Raw genomic sequence first — 22,141 nt, forward strand, 5'->3', positions numbered from 1 at the left:
CTGTCAATGAAGATTAAGCCCCCCAAAGCTCCCCAAAGCTACATAATGCACCTTTAATAATTACCAAAGAAATGGTGTATCAGTGTCTCTGCACATGTCAGGGTCTCTTTCACGTACAGTATATAAAGCCTTTGTGCACAGTACATGCTACACGTGAGGGAATCTAGTCAGCTGCTTGAGTTCATGGCCACCTCAGGGCCCTGCGAGGAGGGTTAGCCGGTCAGTTAGCGCAGACGCTAGTGCTTCCATCAGCGCCACACTCTGACACACAACATTCATCACAATTACACACTCGCCATCATTTTTAATAGCGCCGCGATCCTGTCAACAGAAGCCCGCAATTAGATTGTGATATTTTTCACGTTCAGAGCGTTTGGCGCTGCAAATGCTTTTTTTTTTTTCTTTTACAGATGGGAAAAGCCTCTTCAGGGAGACCATTTGAGACCATTAGAGAGCAGATTTGTACTCTAGATCAGATTAATCAAGCTCGGCAGCGATGGACAAAAAGAGCGGCGTCTCAAGGGAGAATTGCAGAGTGAGAGATCATTTAAACACCACAAGAACAAACAAAATAAAAACCACTTTGTAGATATTCAAGTCTGTGGAGATGGAGAAACCCATCAAGGCCACATTGCGCAGGTTTCTTTTGTCCCATCGGTGCTTTGAGGTGTACACAATAGCACCTCTGATGCCAAATTGTAGATGCCGGTGTTGCTGGAAAATAGCCCCTCCACTGCAGCTGATTGTCGAAGATTTAAAAGAGGTGGAGAGCAGGATGGATGAGGAGCGAGGGGAGGGATGGAGGCTGACATATCGAGAGAGAGAGAATGATAGAAAAGTTGGAGGAAATAATTGGCGGGGGGGAGAGACGAGATGGAAGGAGAAAAAGGGAACACGGAGAAAATGACACAGAGCTGCTGCATCGCAGTGACTCTGAAACCCACCTGGGAATACACTGACTGGCAAATATTTTGAGGTCACGTGTGTGAGTGCTTGAGCAGCATATATGAGTGTGTGCATGTGAGTGCAGTGAGCGTTACAGGCAAAGGTAAACACAACTATAAAAGCAATTTCACAGGATCTGCGTAGGAGAATGAGTTTGTTTAAAACCACAGGAGGCACATATACTGTAGAAATAACCTACTATCATCATCAGATACTCTCGGGGAAATACCTAATGTAGGGGAAAATATCAAAGCTTTTGGAGGTGGATGACTGAAGCCTCTAACATATATTTAAACACACACTGCTCAATATCCTCTTGTTAGACTGTGTGTCACGGTTAAACTGACCTTACAGCGTCCTCCATGAAACCTAGGTACAGTACAAAACCCCTCTTCAGACCCTCAGCTGCTGATTGGTTTTTAGAGAGGTTCACAGGAATATTGTGCTTGTGGGGGTTTCACATCGAATGAGATTTTTTTGTGAAAATGTGCAAAAAAAACTGGGATCAAGGTTGGAGAAATTGCTTCCGACTTTGATGCCACAGTGTTACAACAGACTGGACAACAGACTTCTCTGTGAGCAGCTCTCCTCAATTAGGGCGAGATTTTAACCTAACCTTTTTATTTAAGGTTTTGGCGATGATTCTTTTTGACTAATTGATTTTTTGCGGCCTTCGTCTCCCGTGTTGGTGACGGTTAGATTTGTTTGTCCAAAAGAAAACCGTGGTGGACACACGGAGCGAAATACCAGCTGAATACACTTTTAAATGTAAGTATGGGGTTTCAAGTCACTTGAGCAGCTAACGATACAATCATTAAAAAAAAACAAGGGACCCCAATACTGTCAAGGTTGCTAGGTGACAGGAGCGGCGCTTTGTGAAAAGGTTAAGGTAGGTTAAGGGGGAGCTGGCGGCGTATAGAGGAAACTCCCCATAGACCAGACCATATCAAGCCCTGAGTTCCCAAATTGATCTGAAGACATGTTTTTAACACGTTGATGCATGGTGGAGCTCCTGCAGCCACTTCAGATGGGGTGCATGCTCACGCTTTTAACTTAGCAGCTGAAGATTTCAGCCTTTCTTATCATTCAATACATATTTTTATTTGTTTACTTAGATATATATTTATTTTTAATAGGACTCCAGACTCTCACTAAACCTTAGATTTACATATATATATTTTTTTACGATTTATTATTGTGGCCTTCTCGTATGATTTTATGTTATGTCGTATTGTATTGCACCGACTGAGATGCATCTGTGATTTCATGTAAGCTGAGCTTACGGTGACAATAAAAGAATTCTTTTTGCAACCTTTATTTATTTGTCATTGTATTTACATTGCCATTGTAAAAACATCTGAAATGGAAAGATCCCTGTTTATGGAACAACTAGATTTTTAAAAAAAGAAAAAAGGATGACAGTCCCACAAGAGAGTCTTGTTGCTTGTGGTGAACCCGACACTGATGATGGATGTTTGACACAGAGGAGTATTCAAGTGGGCACCCTCCTGCCTTGATGTTTCATTGATGAGCCCACGATGTCTCTGAAGGGCTCGACAGTGAACTCCCCCCTCTGTGTCATCCTGGCCTGCTACTTCAGGGCCCAGCAGGGGTCTTGCCTCTTCACAGGCAACTACTGGCTGCTTCCGACGCAGCTTTGATGGCTGGACGACAGTATTCCAGCCACGATGATGTACTCCTGCAGCTCTACTTAGTAAACTTGAGATGTTTTTGCTCACTGAGTCCTCTCAAGATACAGTGAGCTCGATGATGAAGACTTCTTTTGAGAGTAGTGGACCAGAGCACTATGTCAATCCTTCGGGAGTTGGATGCTGGTAGGGAGTTAGGCAGCATTTTATTTGCTCTCCAGGTAGAGGCAAGGCTCTTCAGGACCTGGTTGCTACGCCATGTATAACGTTCCTGGGTGAGGCTGACCCTGTGAGAATGTGTTTGAGATTGCAAAATGTCTTGTAAAGATTTGATAAATAAGCCTCTGCAGCATCAGTGAGAGTTAGAAAAGAAGAGGCACAGGGAGGGAGAGTTAGAATGAGGGAGAAATGGACTTTCAAGAGACAAAAGACAGAAAGAGGGATGGGAAAGTGAATTCTGGGTATAAAATTGCTATCATTTTGTCATCATTAGACATTTGGTGCTCATATTCCTGAGGAGTGCTTGACACTCACAATGGTGAAAGTGTCATTTCGGGGTGAATCTATTCAAATACGAGGCAGTGAGGTGGTATTTCACTGAGACCGGAGGTGAGGAAGAAAGGAAGGGAGACGATGGCGGGGAAGAGACGGCGCCCTCGCGGAGCTAATTCAGTTTCCTCTGCTGCAGAGAAGGTCACTTCATATCAAACAGTGGACAACTCCATTTAACTGTGCCAAAGAACCCGATGGGCTTAGCAAGGATTAGATGACAAGCACAAAAAAGCTGTAATAAGTACAGACAGAACAGGGTTAGCTGAGGCCCATCATCATACAGAAATTATGGTTCAATTACAAAGCTGTCTCTTCCTGCTTAAATCCCAAAGACACAGAGCAAAAGGAGCGTTTCAGTTTGCCTCCAGGGATCCACAAAAGGACAATGACACCAGCTATAGACATGTTCCCATCAACTGGTTTGGAGTTAATAAAGTAGGGTACTCAAATCATAGTTTTGTCATTAACTGGAGGTATAGGCTATAATAAACTTGTTGCTGCTGCTAAAAATGGCTGTAAAATGTCATCATGACACTGAGGAATAATTTGCCACACACACTGTACTTGTTGCTACTACCAGCCATGTTTTCATGCGTTATGGATTATCAAGGAAGATGCTGACAGCAAAAACAGCTTGTACTTCTTCACCGGGATATTGTGATCACATGACGCACACCTAGTTTAAATACTCCGTTCTCATTGATGATGAATCGAAATACGCTCCATTTGCAACAACATCTGATGGCAAAGCATCCACCGTTTGCCGAGATGTTTCAATAACAAGCTTGAATGTGAACCTAACGGTTGCACTGGAGGAAAAGTCATTACATCGGCAATTCACTGTGTCGAAAAAACCCTTTCGCCAGACTTTTATTTTCTTATTTTGCTCTAAGGTCTTACTAGGGACTACTTCATCAAGGCTTTTCCATCACTGTTTCAAGGATAAAAGAATCTGTTGCTCTACAGCTTTGACCCTGGCATTCCTTTCTGATGGGTAACGTCTCTACTTGTTTGTTTCTCAGGATAAGTGCTGTCTGAGTCTTGATTTGTTCCACCAACTGTGCAAACAAATATGTCTTTAATTTGGAGTTAAAGACATATTTGCAGTTTATCTTTAGCTAGTTATTTCACCGGTTTTAGATGTGGACTGTTCATCTGTTTTTAAATGAGAATTGTTGAACTATTTTGACTCATCTGCTGCACTAATGATGGTAACATGAAGTCAAAATCGCTGTTTAAGTGTTTTTATCACATATGTCTTGTTCCATATGTGGTGGGGTATACTCCCCTAGTTCAGAGCAAGGTGTAGTGCTGCTGAATGCAGCCTTGACTCAACTCCTCCCCCAACAAATTCCCTAATCAGGACCAAGCTATAAGGCACCTGTGTGCCATTGTTCTGGTTCTGCTTCCTGCTCTCTGTCTCTGCTGTGGCTGGCAGTGTTTGGTGTCCCAGTGGCTGTCCATGTGAGGAATCCCTGTTTGCCCCTTACCAGAGTGCTTTCTGTGCTTATGTCTGGTGCATGAGTGGTTCACCTGCACAATAACACTGTGTTTAACCCACATTTTTACATTAAGTTTGCATTCTGCAATTGTTTTGTCTTTTAAACCAACAGGGTTACCTTACTTTACTTTGTTGTTTTGTTACCTTGTTTATTTGATTACTTGTTGTTTTCTGACCATTTGTTCAGTTATTTTCCATATTGTTGGGAGGCTAGGCACCTGTAGTGAGGTCCCTTCACTTTTTGCATGTGAGTAAACACACGGGTGACTGCACCATTTTGCTGTGAGGTTTGCTGTGCTGCACAGTACACTGATATTCTTTTTTAAAAAATGTTTCATATTGAGGCCTTTTTAAAAGAGAATTGTAATATATTAATTTCATTCACCTTACTGATTTTAAGAGTTTTTCATTTGCTCATTAACCCTTTCTTTTCCCCCTCTGCAGTTCCAACCCCTGTCTGTTTACATTGGTTGTTGTTTAAAATAAAACCTTTAATTTACTTTATAACTCACGACTCTGCCTATTCAACGAGCCTGTGTCCTTTTCTATTTCCCAACCAATCTGAGGTTCAAAGATTTCTTGGGGTTGCAAGTCCCCAGGTGGCGTTGTTTGGCCTCCCCCTGAATTTCCCCCCTTAGTGCCCCTCGTCACACATATCTCACCTATACATGTCTATCAGGCACATTGATGGTATTTTAGAGTTTGTGACTTCCTGGAAAAAAATGTTCAAAATGTTGATGACTCATCCTGCACTCGGGGGGGCTTATGTAACTTTTTCGTCTAATACACGCTTTCTTTATTTTATGACGCTGCTACTTTTTACTGTATAAAAAGAAGAATGCCGCCAAAGGAGTGCGTTGCTAGGGACCTGACCTCACAGATTGCTGTACAAAAATATAATTTTAAAACTTTATCCAGTGATTTGGTTGAAAGTTTTATGGAGAAAATGTCTGCTGGTTTTCCCTCTGCTTCCCTCAGGCTGCTCTGGACAGCTAGATTTACTTGTTGCTAAAGTAACTGCTAACATTAACCAACAGCTTCTCAATGAACACCTCCGGACAGGGAACGACGATGGAGGCCAGTTGGAGTACCGAGAGTTTCCGGGTAGACCCATACCGGTAGCTTTGTAAGTGCTATACTGCTGCTAAATATAGTTAGCGGGCGTTAGCTTGGTAAGTGGTCCTTGCTGACTCAGTGGGTTGCATACCCTGGATGTAAACCTGAAAGCTGGAAACTTTTCTGGCAATCGGACTGAGTAGGCACCATCTCCTGTTACAGACAACAGATCCATTGCTACGAGTGACTCAGGTTGGTTGGAGGTGTGCACTGTGAACTTTGCCTGCGGCTGGTAGCTTATTCTGTCAGTAAATTTACCAAAAGTCAGCACCACGCAAATTTACAGCCCTTTCAGATGTGTATTTTCCTCCTAGAGAGAATTATTGGGATAGATTTTTTAAAAATCTATTATTTTTTCAAATGAGTTGAGTCACTTTTTGTTTGTTTGCCCACAAGGATGCTGTGTAGGTGTTTAATTTCTGTCTTTTTAAAAAAGCCCATCTGAGTGTTGACCTGTACTATTGTTTGTGTGCAACAGATTAACAGACATAACAGAAGAAACAAACAAACCCAGAAATTAACGTGAAATAAGTGAGTTAGTGAAAACTTTTGCTTGCACATTGTAATTAGATTGGAGTTTTACTTCATCTCTACTTTTCATTTATCTTACGTCATTGTGAAACGTGCCGGCGAGATGAGTGGACTCCAAAATCCAAACTTCCCCCACCATCATCTTAGTGGAGCTTAGACAAATCCCTCCATGTCTGGAGATTAACTTTTTGGGTTTCTCCCAACCTCACTCAGGTACTTTGGGCATGAGAATATCGAGCAGCTCGACTACCACGATAACATTCAGCCTACATCACCATCAGGAGGAGGAGGTCTGCTGCCTGCATATTCAAAAAAACAAGGTCAGGCAAATGTCTTTGCATTAATTGAAGCCAAAGTAATGGTAGACCTCTTGCTCTCCGCAAGGGTCGTAATGCCAGAGCCCCAGCTGTGTTTCCTGAAACCGCTGTGGGTGACTTGATGGTCGGGGCTGGCCTAAGTGGTTTTCTCTCTCTTTCCAGCAGATGGATTGAGCAGCAAGAAGATGATAAACAGGCTGAGATGATGGATGAGAGAGGGAGGATGATCTTTCAATCAATCTGTCATCCGCAGTTCCTCTCTCAGCTGCAGGAAACAGGACTGATGTCATGGTCGATACAGGTGGGCTTTTGTCACTCTGTGTGTGTGTGTGTGTGTGTGTGTGTGTGTGTGTGTGTGTGTATAAAGTTTATGCATGCAGGCGGCATACAGTACCTGCTCTTGTCACGGGGCAATGTGGGAACAGGGAGGGTATGAATTTGTTTGTTTTCCCTCCGTGTGGTGGGAGTTTGTACAGTTGAGGTGCGTGACTGCATGTGTGTGTGTGTGTGTGTGTGTGTGTTGGAAAGTGCTGTGCTGAAGTTAAGTAGACAAACTGTCACCATCTGCTGCCTGGAAATACCCGCTGACATTACGCATCAGACAATATAAATGCTCACTTCAGCAGTTGGCTCAGTTGGAGCAGCTCTCCTAATCCTAAACATGTGTGCGATGCAAGTGTTTGCTAGTTTGATCTCAGTTCTTTTCTCATTTAAATTCATTTACAAAAAGAAAAACTCTATTAAGGAACAGCTTTGTACTTAATAGGCATTTTTCAGAGAAGATATTTGGATATGTCACAGTAAGAAAGTAGGTTTTGTTCATGCTGCCTCGCTGTCATACTGTCATGTCTTACTGGGACACTTAAGTAGTACAGAGCCATCATTAACGTTATTGTAACCCATTTACAGGGCCTCAAGTACATCAAGTATAGTAACAGAGCTTTTCTGAATTATAACGTAACTGCGAAGTAGAGTTTCTCCTGGCAAATTTAGGAGAAAGAAGTGGATAAACTCAAAATAATTTAATAATAATCAAGATTTTGGTTGCAGAGCAAACTGAGAAAAACAAAAAACAGATATGTTGCTCTCTAATGGTCTTTTGAAGTGTATTTAGACAAAGCATTTTGATCAGTACACTTTCAAGGTTGGCTATCTCTGTCTCTTTGTAAATGATTCATATTAGCCAAAAGTTTTGGAATCGGTCCAGTCAATCGGCTGCAGTGTAATCCTTTGGGGCAACTACGACTTTCAAAGTCACTAAAAGTGCTTGCTTTTGGCACTGACAGGCTGAGGTTGTTATTTAAAGTCTGCCTCTCTCTAAGTGAGAGAGTCTGCTATGATGTCAGGCTTCGGCAATGTAACCGAATGTTATACATATTTACGCCGGTATTACAAATTATTTAGTCTCCATTCTTCCCATTCAGATGGCAACAGAGACAATGACGAGTGAGTAGGCTGGGCTATTTTGCCAGACAGTCACCTAGCTAGGCTATGATTTGTAATAAACTGCTGAAGTAGGCTGATTGTTTTTGGGGATGTTGGGAAGTTAATGCTAGGTGGTCCATGAGTTTTTTTTAATTGGAAAAAGCGGTCCGAAATAGTTTGAGAAACACAGTTTTAAGTGTCTGACAACAATACTGAATAATACAGAGTTCTTTTTTAAAAACTTGTTTTCAGCCCACTGCAGGATGCACACCGGCAGGCTTTTGGAATTGGGAACAGTATGTGTCAAAGGTCGTTGTGCCAGCTTTGTCAGAGCTTTCAATGACTTCTCACATATTTTGTCTGTGAAAGTTACTAGTTATTATATGACCACACATGAGCCACCTGATATCAGGACGTCTGAGCCAGCTTCAGTCACTCATGCACCACATGCATTTTTGAGTGTTTTGTCTGTTCACACTATACGGGGCAAAATAAAGTATACAAGGAGACAGTGTGCGTACTGAATATGCAAGATTCTTGAGCGTGTTGTTCACTTACACTTAGAGACAAACTTTAGAGGCAATTTGTGGCGCAACACAGAGCATATAGACACATTAAAAACACATTAGATAGACTAAAACAACAATAATACTGATTAGATTATACTGCACATCTTCTTCTGTATGTATCAATGTATTTCAAATCTCCTGGTCCATGTACTTCCCTGCGCTCCTATAGCTCACACATCTTATTTAAGTGAGTTATTCCCAGTGAAATAAACAAGTTTTTTTGCTCGGTTGTATGTGAGCTTGGGATATCTACCTCTGACCAGAAGGGAGCGGCTGGGACTGCATGCAGACCTTTTCTGCTTTCTCGGTCAGCCTGCTCAGGTACAGGTGGTGCAGGTCAGCCTGCTGTTTCCCCATAATTTCCCAGAATGCTTCACAATTTCTCCTTATCTGTGTTTGTGAGCGAGTTGTTGATGTATACTTTTCTCCCAAAATGCAACACATAGGGGAAATGGAGGAGAAACTGTATCGTACCATTAAGTATTATCATCATTTTTGTGTCTATTAAGTACAACTAACATTATAAAGTTACAGATTGATTGCCGTTGTTCCATTTCCTGTTTCCACTGCTGAAATAATATACTTACACAAGTTGTACTGTGTGCAGTGCATACTGTATACTGTATCATTAGTGTGCAGTATGGATTTAGGATACAGCTATGGAGACCAAAGTGCTGCTGTACGCTCTGAAGAAGCATGTAGCATGATTATAACACACAAAAGAAAACTATTATCTAGGAGCTATTAGTGTCATTCAGGACTGCTATTAGTAAGATAAAACACTTGGAATATGGGTTCAATTTAATGGGATAATGATCAGAAGCAGCAGAACTGCAGATCTAATTAGGTGTTGAAAAGTGAAAGACGTAAATGACTGTCAGGAAGTGTCTTACAGTGTTAGAAATGTAGCCTCCACGCAGCAACCGTCAAAGCAACTGTCCCTTTAAGAAACAAAAATATTAAAATACAAAGACAGAACAACAATGCTTGGTTTGTCATGAACTTTCTGAAAGTAAATATAAAATAAGCCAGATGTGAATCATATCTTATATTGCTCAGCTTACAGAGCAAATCCAGCTGAAGGTCTTAAGCAGTTTGAGAGAACTTGGCGAGTTCATCTCAGCAGCAGGAATCAGCAGCCGGAGTCCTGCTGGGAGGGAAGCCAGAGAGCAGCATTGATTAGCAACATTATCACCTTTAATCCTACTGTTTCTCCTCAGCACACACACACACACACACACACACACACACACACACACACACACACACACACACACACACACACACACACACACACACACACACACACACACACACACACGAACACGAATACAGAGGCAGCCAAGGTTATTGCAGAGTTTTTTTTTTTCCAGTTCAATATTGGCCGCTGCAGTCGGAGCGAACAATGAATTTTTCAGGGCCGTGGATTTCCCACATAAAAACAAGAGTTTTTTTTCATTTCAAGCGAGCCGTGCACTATTGCTTTGTGAGTTAAGCCGGGGTTCAAGCTGCTCCAGCTAATAAACATGTTATCATACAGTGAAAGAAGGCTCATAAAGAAAGAAAAACGGAGTATATTGCAGATGAGAAATCGATTGGCTCTCTCTGTGGCAATCAATTCCTTTAATATGTCTTATTTGGATGTGATCTTCTTTTGTTTTCCTGCTCTTTTCTTTTTGTTCTCTACTCAGCAGTCATTCATTTCGTCTTTTGACATAAAACAGTACAGAGACAATAAAATATTTTCTTTTTTCGTAAAGTTTTCAAATCAGCACAGAGAGAACTCCCGTTCACCAGGGAATAGGTTGGCCATGGCACTTTTAGATTTTTTATTGGAAAATATCCTCATTTGCTTTCCTGCAGTGTTTTAAAAACCACCCAGAAGTCATACTTGAGTAAAATAAAGGTATTTTGTTAAATATTAATTTGCTAAAAGTGAAAGTCATCCCTATGAATGGCACTAAAAGTCTTTAAGTATCTGATATTAAATGTACTTTAAAGTGGAAACAGACAGCTTCTGTTCCAAAGTGGTACCTTGTTGGCGCCAACTAGATTGTTTCTGTTTTCCTCAGGGATGCAACTACCAACAACACAGACAAAAAGTGAGTTTATTCATTAATTTAGTTGACAAAAGAGCAGTGAAAGTGGATCGAAATGGTGCCAGGCTGCCAGCCTGACTAGATCGCTAGACAGTCCTCATTTTCCTGAGAGATTTTGTGCCCTGTGACAAAATTGCACGGTAAGTGGTTTATGGGGATCTAAATCTAATCTAAATGCCAATTATGTCATTATTCTAAAAACCTTCATATTCTTCTTATTTGCTTCATAATGAAAAGTTACTTTAAAAAACTTTTCTGGCAATAAATGTACTTAAGTATCAAAAGCACAAATAAAGGAAATTAAACATATATTTACATGTATGCATATACTTTATGCACTGGGTTGACTGTTGATATTGATATTCAGCATTTTGCTATTATCCATGTTTGATCTTGGTTTTTTTATCTGATTGCCAATAAAATATATTAATTATGTGCTGATTTGGCTCTGACGCAGCATGTAATTCGTAAAGTAACAGGTAACTTAAGTTATCAAATAAATGTAGTGAGTAGAAAGTGGAGCACAAATATAAAGTAGCAGGAAATGAAAATACTCAAGTCAAATACAAGTATCTCAAAATTACTAATATACTAAAGTACAGTACCTGAGTATATGTACTTCATAGTTATATTCCATCACTGTAAAACCTCTCATGTCTGTAAGGTAAGCTGCAGCAAAGAGCCGGTTAGCTTAGTTTAGCATAAAGACTAGAAACAGGTAGAAAGAGCTAGCTTGTCTCTGTCCAAAGGAGCAAAATCCCCCGAAAAGCTCTACACCTAACATGTTATATCATGTTTGTTTATTTCGTATTTGGTAGCCTTTAACTTCTTCTAACTTTAACCTTTTGTTAAAGGTGCAATATGCAAGAATTGGTCACCTTTCAAATTCATACTCAAAACCACCTCAGTAGATATCGCTGCAACACAATACATAGAAATCATAATGTCAAAACTGTTATGTATTCCCATTCTGTTAATTTTTGAATGTTTTCCACTAAAATCTTTACATATTGCCCCTTTAATCTTACCAGAAGAGGAAAACAAACAGTACGATTGCTCTAATGAAGTCGTATGAGTGTGATATTATAGTTTTGTGCCACTTTTGCAGTGTGGTGATTAAGAATATTTAGTTTCTTTTTAGGTTTGTCTCGTTAATTATTGCTCAAGCATGAGTTCAGGCTGAGTTAGGATGCCCTAAGGCCTCGCGCTCAGACACAATTTGGAGCCTGATCAAAGCTCTGTACTATTTCCCCTTCCTGAGCTGCCCGTCTCAGCTCCATCATCTCATATCCAGCTTGTTATTACTCAAGCTAATCTTGTATTAGCTGCTTCGTTGTTTGCCTTCTTGTCAGCCTCATTGTGGGCTGCTGTGGCACCTGAGCCAGAAGGCAGAGAGATGCAGGTGATTAATGCTCGCAGGACAGAGTTGATAATAAATAAACAAACCAACCGCCCATTTGCTGTTGGAGGAAGCGGCGGCTGCCTCCTGCCATCTGTTGTAGAAATAATGCTGCTGCTGCGTGTTCATTGGCATCAGTGTGACAGGAGGATCTGTGGGGAAGAGCCGTGGAGCTACTTTATGGTTTGATAAGTGTGTTGTGTAGGTGACACACACCTGTCTTTGTTTACAGTGTGTCAGTGACCCTGGGTGTGTGTGACGCACAGATGTGCTGCATCCCAGCTGAGCAGGTGTTGTTTAGAAACAGCTCAAAATGCATGAGTCAGGCAGGAGAGAGCTCATATGCACATTTTAGACGCAATGTTCGAGACATTTCCAACCACACACAATCAAAAAAGCACGTCAAGGAGCTCCTTTAGTTTGTTTGTGTCGTTTCATTTTCTTCTCATCACTTATTGATTATGTATGGCCCAAAAGGCTTCTCAGAATTAAAGGGAAAGCTCAATATATTGTAAAAGTTGGGCAGACAGCACCCCCTGGTGGTTAAACATGAACACGGCTGTCACTGTTACTTTTTATCTGATGCATTAGTTTGTAAAGTAGCATTAACATAAGTCCACTTTAATAGATCCTTCGAAAAATTAGAACTAAGGTAACTTTTTTCTTCTTTCACTACACCGCAGCACCATTCCCTTGTAGACGCTGAGGACACTGCCATCATGTCTTTTGCGTATTAAAGGATAAGTTCACCCAAAAATTAAAAGTCAGGCGTAGTTTCTCAGTCCAGAAAACATTTCTTGAGCTTCATTGTAAAACAGTGTTGCAGCATTCTCCTTGGACCAGATTGGGAATTGTTTTGAAGCTTCTTGTCAAATCAATTTGAGATCTTGGGTCCTCCGGAGACTTTGATTACGCCGGATGAGCTGTATGGAGAAATGCTTTGTGGACTACGATACTTAACCCGACTTTCCATCAGTGTGAAGCTGACTAGATAACGACTGAATTTTTATTTTTGGGTAAAAAATGAAACTTTAACTTTTCTGGGAATTTGTTGAGGGGTTAAGCAACACAGAGTTATTCTACAATTTAAAAGTGACACTGAAGCAAATAATCAATAACCTGAGTATTTCTGTTGACTCACTTTCATGTTTAGTGTTTTAACATGATTTCACATTTAACTGAATAAATTAAACGTTTGAGCAGCCATCAGTCAATCAATCAACAGTTGTATATCAACAACTGCTCAGATGACTATTTGTAGAGGAAATGCGACACCGCTGACAAACCCTGAAAAAATCACCTGTTTTTGCAATTCGCCTCAGCTCCAATGGCTACTAATGGTTTTGTTTTCCAGGCCACAACTGTACTGTTTTGTTTTATTTCACTTTTGAAATGTTGTTGCCAGCTGAAGAAGTGAGCCGTTATCAACAAAAAACCTAATCACCTTAAAAGCTAAAATTACGAGTGTTTACAGCTTGTTTCTGGTGCCCCCGAGACGCAAAAGACTCATCGCAGGCTTAAAATATCTTAAAGGTGCAATATGTAAGAATTGGCCACCTGTAAAATAGCCGCTTAGCATGCTAACCTCAGTAGATCTCTGCAGCACAATACGTAGACGCTTTAATGTCAAAACTGTTTCCTCACATTCTGTTGAAAATTCTTACACATTGCACCTTTTAATAATAATAATAAAAAATAGTTGTTTTGAATTTCTATTTTCATCTCAAGGTTTCTGAATGTACTCCTAAATCTTACAACATCAATCTTGTCAGATATGGCTCCTGGCCTGGAGACATTTTAATGAAATTGTTCTCCGAGGCGATTGATTCAAAGTGTTGAATGAAACAAAACGATAGAAGCAATGACAACAACAAACAGGCCTTTCATATAGTGGACGTTTTTGACTTGTAACAGATGTTACTCATAAACATGAGCTGTATTCAATTTAGATGGAGCAGGTCAAGGACTCTGGTTCTGTGCCCGCTGGCTCTCTGGCAGTGGAGCTTTCCGGGACCCCTTAATGAAATGGAGCCGTCGTTAATGTTATCAGTTCCACCTTTGCTTTTCCTGCAATGACAAGCCTAAATGCCTGCCATAATAAGCTTTATGAAGATGTTGAGAAAATAAGTGGCTCTGTAATGTTATGTTTCCTTGTTCTGCTGTAATAGTTCAGACTTTACAGGATTGTGGAAATTTTTTTTGTCGTAAAATCACCTTCTCAGAATCTCCTACAGATGCTTAACTGTCATCATTTTAAAATATCAGAAACAAGCAGAAAACACACACAAATAATCTTTATCACCCTTTTTCATAGCAGCCATTTTGTCTCATCATGGGAGGAAAAAAACAGGTGTCCAATAACACTTACTATGGCTCAGCTGCATTTAAGTGCCCAAGTAAGCGATTGTTAATTTGATTATTCACACCTGTGTGTCTCTGACTGTGGATGTTATGACAACGCCCTGAGCTTGTGCTGTTCTACAAGAAAATCAGAAGCAAACATTTTTAAAAATACTTTATTTAAAAGGGAACCTTGAGCGGTAATATCTCGTTTTCCCCCACCACCAATGTTCACTTTTATGTGCCTGGAAGCTGGTCTCCAACGCCAATGTTTCACATGTTAATACATGATTTTTAAGCAGAACTTTTTCGTGAACATCATGCAGAGAAATTCCTAATTCAGACATGGCAGTATGTTCAGCACGTAACATACACACATTTTGAAGTATACATTTGTGGCTTCAGCTACAGCTATAAAGGAAGTTTATACAGCACAGTTACTCTCTCGCTGTCTCTCTCACATACCCACACACACTTAATACTTTTAAAGTTTCACAATTACACCCTCATAAACATAGATTCACAAAAAACAAAAACAAAACATTTATAACAAGACAAGAAGATTAGATTTGGTCCCAAACAACCAGTTGATCAGAGGGCTGCCATCACTGTCACCCTGGCAGTTTTTTCGTGAGAGCCGGGAAGTATTTCAGTACCGAACTTGGAGATATATGGGTCAGTTTGAATGACAGATGTAATGGTGTATGTGCAAAGACTTCACGTTTTAATTTTCTTTGGGATTTTGAACCTTTGGACTCTGAAACACCAACCTCTGCACACACATCTGTTAGAATAAAAAGATAAACTGAATGTTTTTGAGTGGAGTCTTGTTTTAACACCACCACGTTTCACCAGCGACCACAAATTACAGGGATTGTTCTCAGAACTCTGATGTGTTTGGCAATTTAATCCCATTACACAGAGCTGGATGTTTCCATGAATTCTAAAATGGATCAATAACTCCCCCAGTTAAAAAAAATCACAGATGGTTTTCATACAAACCCATTCTCGCATAGAAACTGACATAAAAACACATTCATATAGTATATTACATATTTATAACGTGAGAGTAACTATTTTTAACATACAAGGGAAACATCTCGCCATCAAAAAGATTAACAATTGCACATAATGGTTAGCTAAAATGTTTCATAGACGCATTAAAAACGGAATCGTTCTTAAAAATAGATCGACATTTGAACAAAATTGTACATTTGCTTTTCTTTATCCTTTAAAAAATTAGGACCTGATTTTTTTTTTTTTTCTTGGAGTAAAAAAAAAAATGTTAGAAAAGCTGCTGAGAAAATAAAAAACAGGCAGACTTGTGTTTTAAAACAGGCCCTTGCTTTTCTTCAGGTTCTTTTGCTTCCAGTTTGGCAGGGCGTTGAACTCAACTCGACTCATCTCAAGAAGTGTCTGCAAAAACATAAAGGTCAGACAACAACAACTGTTAGATGAGAATCTTTGTTTCAAGTTCAATCTGTTTATGAATTGCAGATTGTATGACTGTCATGAAGGTTGTGGGAGGTTTCTATTGTGATTTTTTTTTTGTTCAACATTTTAGCTTGATTGTATTTCACAGTAGCCGACTGTCCTACCTTGAAGTCCTGGTCGGACAGGTAATCCTCCAGGCGTAGAGGGTCCACTCCCTCTGGTGACGGTTTCCTGGTCAGCTCCTCGATAGAGTACTGCTGCTTACTGAGTTTAGACAGCGCCTCCTTCACTAACATCACCTTGTTCTTGGAGCGCTCGACCTGCAAGCACATTGAACTCAGGTTAACAAATGCACAGTTGAAGTTTCCTGTAGTATCCATTCCTCTGTTTGTTAAAGCTAGAACCACACATTTTATGTAACATATTTAACATTAAACTGCTGTTTTTTCTGTTCTATACTCTTCACATGCCAGCCCTGAATAGACGTGTGGAGGAGGACACTGTATCTGAACAGATCTGGTTGAGTGAGATGATTTGGATTCTCTCTGGTGTCGACTCCTCCTGTCTTGTCTGTGACACTGAGACGCCTCTCCTAACCCCGACACACACTCGTACAGTAAAAACAGAGACATGAGACAGAATGAAAGACAGTGTAGTATCCCACCATTGAAGCGATACTGGTGTCCTTTTCCCAGTATGGGAAGATGTTGGTGAAGGTGAGAGGTTCACAGCCTGCTAGGACCAGATATGCCAGAGGGGGGCGTCGAGGGTTCTTCTCTGTGAATCACAACATCAGCCAGTGTTAAGGAGACATGAAAAACAAAAGCAAGAGCAGACTACTTAGGTAAGTGTTTGGCTGCCAATTTTTTTTCTTTTTAACTGTCAGTGCCTGCTGGAAAAGAATAAATGATTAGTTGAATGATCTCTGACCTTTGCAGTACTGCAGCACCGTCTCCATGGCGCACTTCCTCTCGTTGTTCCAGCGGATCTTTGCAGAGCCGGTGCACTGCGTGTCGTCAGGCTGCCAGCCCTGCCACAGGTACACCTCCATCCGGTTATCCAGCAGGAACAAGGCTGGAGAAGCAACAGCACAAGCGTTAGATAAGAAGTCAGAGCACTTACTGGACATGTAAATCCAGTGGCACTCAGATGTAATATTGTCCAGGTAATGTTGTCCATGTTACTCCAATACAATAAAACATATCAACAGCTTGTGATAGTCTTTTAAAGTGCCGTATTGTTTAGTTTTCATCAGTCCGAGTAGGGAACAGTATGTATCTGAATGTTTCTGTAATTTGTGTGCCAAACAAGACTGAAAATGCATCTCTAAAATCTACAAAGGATTTTTGAGAGTGACACAAGTGGGCAAAGCTTCCAGACACTGTGGGATTTACAGTCCCTGACATCTAAACTAACAAAGAGATGTATTTTTTAATAAATAAACACTCCCCGGTTGCTGGTAAATAAATACAATTTTGTATATCTTTGTCAGGCAAGAACCAAACATTTAACGGCTACATTTATATTCCATGACGACTCCAAAAGGCTGTGTAACCTTGTTCTAGGATCTGAGGTAGTTTTACATTAATCTATGTTCCAGTGAGAAAAGAAAATGTTTCATAGAAAGCATCAGTCAAATAATACCTACTGAGCAAATCATATACCAAGGACGTCAATTCATCATCTTTGTCGAAGAGGAGCCAGAATAAGTGTTTTTCTGATGTCTTTTGTAAACGTCTTTCTACGTCATTTGAAACATCTTTTTAACTTCTAGTTCAGACATCCAAAGGACAACTTCTTGGGGTTCAAAATTCTAGTTTTTATTATGTTTTTCTTGGACTCACTTCAGCAAAAGTCACAGTGAAGAATCGAACATCAAGCCTCAACCGCTAAAGTCCTTAGTCCTGTCTTCATCGACTACCAGGTTTAGTGGAAACCTTCATCAGGTAGGCTGTTGCTCAAAGTTTGGAAAAATGTTGATGCTTTTGTTGAAGTGAGTCCAAGAAAGACGTCATAAAAACTTTAATTTTGAACCATAAGAAGTCGTCCTTTGGATGTCTGTAATTGAATTTGAAAAGATGCCTTTACTGACGTCGTAAAAGCTTTCTTTTTGAACCATGTATGGGTGTCACTTGGACATCAACAGTTAAGGTTAAAAAGATGTCACAAAAATGTTCATTCCGGCCCCTCGATAGATGTCTTGTGAATGTTTGTTTGTTCTTTCGTTACCTGGCTGCTGCGCGGAGTAGAGGTTCTCCTGCAGGAAAGGCATTGCCATGACTCCCTCTGTCACCCTGGCTGGATATAGCTTCTCCTCCCCTTCGAACACCCCCGAGCTGGCACTCAGCCTGAAAAGCCGGGGGGTGTAGTTGTACTTCCCTGGATCTGGTTATGACACATATCACACCACGTCAGCTCACACATCATTAATGATCTTTGTCTGTCTTGCTGATAATTTGTGTGTGAAAGTGAGGACACACCTTGCAGCATACAGTCGTAGGCCTTCTTGTCCTGCGGCCCCAGAGCCTTCGCAAACTCTGTGGGTTCAGATCCTTCCTCCACCTCCTCCACTTTCAACCTGCTGGTGCTGTTCAGTCCTAACTCTGAGGGACACCTTGAAGATGCAAACAAAGACAACTGTTGGTCCACACACATCTGTCTATTAGACGTCTATTTATACGTCCATGCCTCGTGTGTTTACCTCTCGGTTATTTTGTCCGCAGCTCTTTTGGCCACCTGCCTGGCCCCGATGTGTGCCTTACAGCCGTGCCACAAGTACAGACGGCCTTTCTGAGCGTTGAGAAGCACCAGGCTGGCACGAGAGCGCAGACTGGCACGCTGGCAATCCACCTCCACCAGCGTGGCCTCCCTCTCTGCCTCACCACGGACACAGAACAACCTCCAGCCATCTGAGGAGAATGTGAGAAGAAAGTGTTTGATATTAAAATTTACATCATATTGAATCAGCAGTATTACAGGGCATGTTTTGTTTGTTCACCTGTGTTGTTGATGCTGTCTTCTCTGCTGCCCTTGTGGATGATCAAACCTCCCTGGAAGAGCTGGAGGAAGCACGGAGGCTCTTTTCCCTCAGTCACCAGCACCTGGAAAAGCCATGAATGGGTGATGAAACACTAATTCTCATCAGGAACTTCACCATTAAAAATTTAATTTTATTTATTGTGTCTAATTGTGATGGTCTGGTACTCACTTGTGACCCCCTGTGGCTACCCAGCTCCACTGTCATCAGAGCCGAGGTACCTTTCTCGCTCACGCTGGAGTGACGGCCTTGCCAGAAAAAGCAAGCGGTCCTCTCTCGTCCAGGAGCACCAGCGCTCAGCTCTCCGGGTTTCTGCCGCTTCCCCACTGACAAAAACAGAAGAGAACCCGTTATAGGACTATAAACTATAGTTAAGTTTTCCTCTCACATGCTGCTTTTTGTTCTGACTCACCAAGTGTAGTGATAGAGTACGTCCAGCGGATGATGTAAGTGTCGCCCTCATGCAGTTGGCCCAGGCTCTCTTTGGGCAGCTCCTCCTCACCGTGCTCTTTGATGTGCCAGGCATCTACAGCGACTGTCGCCAGCTCCGCCTGTCTCCCGTCGTCCGCCCTCACCACACCATGCCCCCGCTGGACGTTCACCCCCTCCAGGACTGTCTTTACCGGCTCTGGCTCGTTGTCCAGCAGGGCCTTTGCGTCACACTGCTGCAGGTCCAAGTCGAACGAAGGGCGTTCAGTGGTGTGGACTGGGCTCTGTGAGGACAAAGGAGTGTTTTAGTCAGTTTTACATTTGTTGCTTCATTCAATGACTTTTCAAAGACTAAATTCCCTCAAATTCAAGGACCACACATGGCAGAGTTTGAGACACAGATCAAGGTTAGCTAGTGTTACTGCACTATAATTTTTATGAGAACTAGCAGGGTTTTAAGGTTCACTTAACATTCAAGTTCAACCTCAAGTTCACAAACTGTCAACATTTTTAAGGCTATGACAGAAGAGTGTTTCTTCTGAATACCTTTTTAAAAGAGATTGTCAGTTACCTGCACATCACATCGTTAGCAAGCAAACAAGAAATAATCAACCTATTCAATCAAGAAGTAACCAAATATCAACCCAAAACAGGGACGAACAAGCAAAACAGATTCATTAAAGATTCCACTAAACACAGAGTCACTGTTAGTCCAATCCCATCCACCTTGACTTCCTCGGCTTGAGCTGCTGCTTCCTCCTTCTTCCTCTCGGCCCAGTCCAGGAACTTCTCTTTGAACAGGGCCGTCTCATTGTGCTCCGACAGCCGGCCAAACAGAGTCCAGCTCGGACGACCCTGCCCCTGCCTGGGAATTATACACACACACGAAGAAATCATTTAAAAACCTCTGTGCAGCTGCACTGGCATAATGACACCACTAGGGGCTACAATAACACAACAAGTAATCTATTGCACAGCACTGCATTCATCGAGCACAAAGCAGGCACTCAAAACACCAAAAGGTGCACCGTAGTGTAAAATCATGTTAGCTGCTATAAAAGGTGGTAGGATTAATGAAGTGATACTCACAGAGGCACATTGTTGTCGGTGCAGGAGGCATCTAAAGGATTCACTCTGCAGTTGCTGTAGTCATAGCTGCCGCTGTAGAGCTGTTTACCCAGTTTTACAGCAACTTTTCTGTCACTCAAGGACACATCTTTCCCGTGCCAGACGTATACCTCACTGCCAAAATCAAACACCAACACCTGGTGTGGAGTTTTGGGGAAGAAGGAGAGATCAGGGAGAAAGTTTTTACATGGAAACACAACAGAAACACTGTCTGGATTACTGTGGATGCTTTGGGAATGTCTCTAACACCTCTCCATCTTTTCCAGGTGTAAAATACATCACATTTGTTTTCCACACTTGGAAACATGAGGTCATGGCTCTGGTAGCGGTGTTACCTCTTTAGAGTCGAGCAAGGAGACACTTGGTATGGAGGCCCAGGCATCTTCATGAGGCACCAGTTTGTCTCCCTGGAGTCTGTACACACCATTAGAGTCCAATATACCACTCTCATACAGCTCGTCCTCCTCGGGCTCCCCTGCTCCTACAAACACACAGACACATACAAAGAGCAGGGTGAGTATGTAAGCATATATGATGATACTAAACTGTATATAATGGATGTGTGTGTATGTACGAACCTCTGTATTTGGTCTGTCCTCCCAGCAGGCTCCAGAACTCTCTGGCCCATCTACTATCAGTGTTGATGCCCTCCTCCAGCACCGTCACCTGTGGGGCTTTACACCCGAGGTCCCTCTTGGCCTGAACAAATTGAGCCATCTCCGACGCCTGCTCAACACAAAAATAAAACATATTGTACATTGTACTGAAGTCTTTATGTCGAAACACTCCGCAAATGCTTCTCGGCTTTCTTCCAACTTTTCATTGTATGTTAAAGTGTCACTACCTTAGCTTTCTCAATGACGTTGGCAAACTCTCCGCTCCACATGAAGCAGTGCTTTGGAGTTATGAGAAGGAAGCAGTCGCCGCTGTTCAGAGAGCTGGCTGTGGGCTCCATCAAGCGCACCTGGACGTGCCTCCGACCTACAAAGAAAACAGTTTATAGCCTTAATCTGAAACGGAAATTACTGATTTCCGTTTCAGAAAAATCAGTCTGACCACTTTTTTTGGTTCATTAACTTCTTCAGAAATGACACAAGAAACAGATTTTCACTTTTTTTATAAACAGTTATGGTTGATAGATCACAGCGCTTCACACCTGAATTCATAAAGTATGTATACAAAACAAACACAGAAGACTCTCTCGTGTTTCTGACCTTTTATACGGATGAGCATGAGCTTGTAGAAAGGCAGGGTGCTGTTGTTGGTCACAACATCGGTGGACTTGACACTACGCAGGCTGACCTTGCGGAAATTCTCTTTGCTGGCGAGACCCGCCAAGGCCACATCAGCCAGGTTTGGATTTCTGGAGTGTTTTGCCACTTTGAGGGAGAGAGAACGAGACGGGTGACAATTTTATAAAAGAAGACAGGTAGACACAGTCATAACACACAAAACCACAACCAGATTTATGACGTAGATCATAAGAGACAGGACATGTTTTCAAATTTCTTCTTTCATGTGAGCAGCACTAGACAGCTGATCATAGCTGCGGTGCTGACTTCCTCTTGCGTAACATGTGAAAAAGTTCGCTGAGGTCAGAGTAGTCTGTGAAGTGCATCGATAAAGAGGAACTGAATATAAGAAATATGCAAGCAGCAGATTAGGACTGA

At 41.6% G+C, this 22,141-nt stretch overlaps 1 protein-coding gene and 2 long non-coding RNA genes across 4 annotated transcripts in view; 2 read left to right on the forward strand and 1 right to left on the reverse strand.

Annotated features, from left to right (window-relative positions):
• Positions 1-18,790, forward strand: part of LOC141015271 (uncharacterized) — a 131,822-nt gene extending 113,032 nt beyond the window's left edge. For both annotated transcript variants that reach the window (XR_012180550.1, XR_012180551.1), the window contains 7 exons: positions 6,508-6,614; positions 6,777-6,912; positions 15,800-15,875; positions 16,026-16,218; positions 16,351-16,721; positions 16,816-16,916; positions 18,601-18,790. This is a non-coding gene — a long non-coding RNA (uncharacterized lncRNA). The remainder of the gene's footprint in view (positions 1-6,507; positions 6,615-6,776; positions 6,913-15,799; positions 15,876-16,025; positions 16,219-16,350; positions 16,722-16,815; positions 16,917-18,600) is intronic.
• Positions 14,604-22,141, reverse strand: part of svild (supervillin d) — a 45,395-nt gene continuing 37,857 nt past the window's right edge. The window contains exons 14-29 of the mRNA XM_073489232.1: positions 21,686-21,850; positions 21,316-21,452; positions 21,050-21,197; positions 20,807-20,952; positions 20,433-20,608; positions 20,070-20,208; positions 19,327-19,627; positions 19,086-19,240; positions 18,876-18,978; positions 18,579-18,786; positions 18,358-18,491; positions 18,107-18,262; positions 16,808-16,951; positions 16,542-16,654; positions 16,042-16,197; positions 14,604-15,859 (exon numbers count right to left, since the gene is read on the reverse strand). Of these exons, the coding sequence (XP_073345333.1) occupies positions 15,773-15,859; positions 16,042-16,197; positions 16,542-16,654; positions 16,808-16,951; positions 18,107-18,262; positions 18,358-18,491; positions 18,579-18,786; positions 18,876-18,978; positions 19,086-19,240; positions 19,327-19,627; positions 20,070-20,208; positions 20,433-20,608; positions 20,807-20,952; positions 21,050-21,197; positions 21,316-21,452; positions 21,686-21,850 (2,468 nt within the window). The 3' untranslated portion in view covers positions 14,604-15,772. The remainder of the gene's footprint in view (positions 15,860-16,041; positions 16,198-16,541; positions 16,655-16,807; positions 16,952-18,106; positions 18,263-18,357; positions 18,492-18,578; positions 18,787-18,875; positions 18,979-19,085; positions 19,241-19,326; positions 19,628-20,069; positions 20,209-20,432; positions 20,609-20,806; positions 20,953-21,049; positions 21,198-21,315; positions 21,453-21,685; positions 21,851-22,141) is intronic.
• Positions 20,869-21,234, forward strand: LOC141015272 (uncharacterized). The gene is made up of 2 exons (XR_012180552.1): positions 20,869-20,984; positions 21,078-21,234. It is a non-coding gene; the product is annotated as an uncharacterized lncRNA (long non-coding RNA).

This window comes from Pagrus major, chromosome 20, assembly GCF_040436345.1.
Source record: "Pagrus major chromosome 20, Pma_NU_1.0".
Taxonomy (NCBI): domain Eukaryota; kingdom Metazoa; phylum Chordata; class Actinopteri; order Spariformes; family Sparidae; genus Pagrus; species Pagrus major.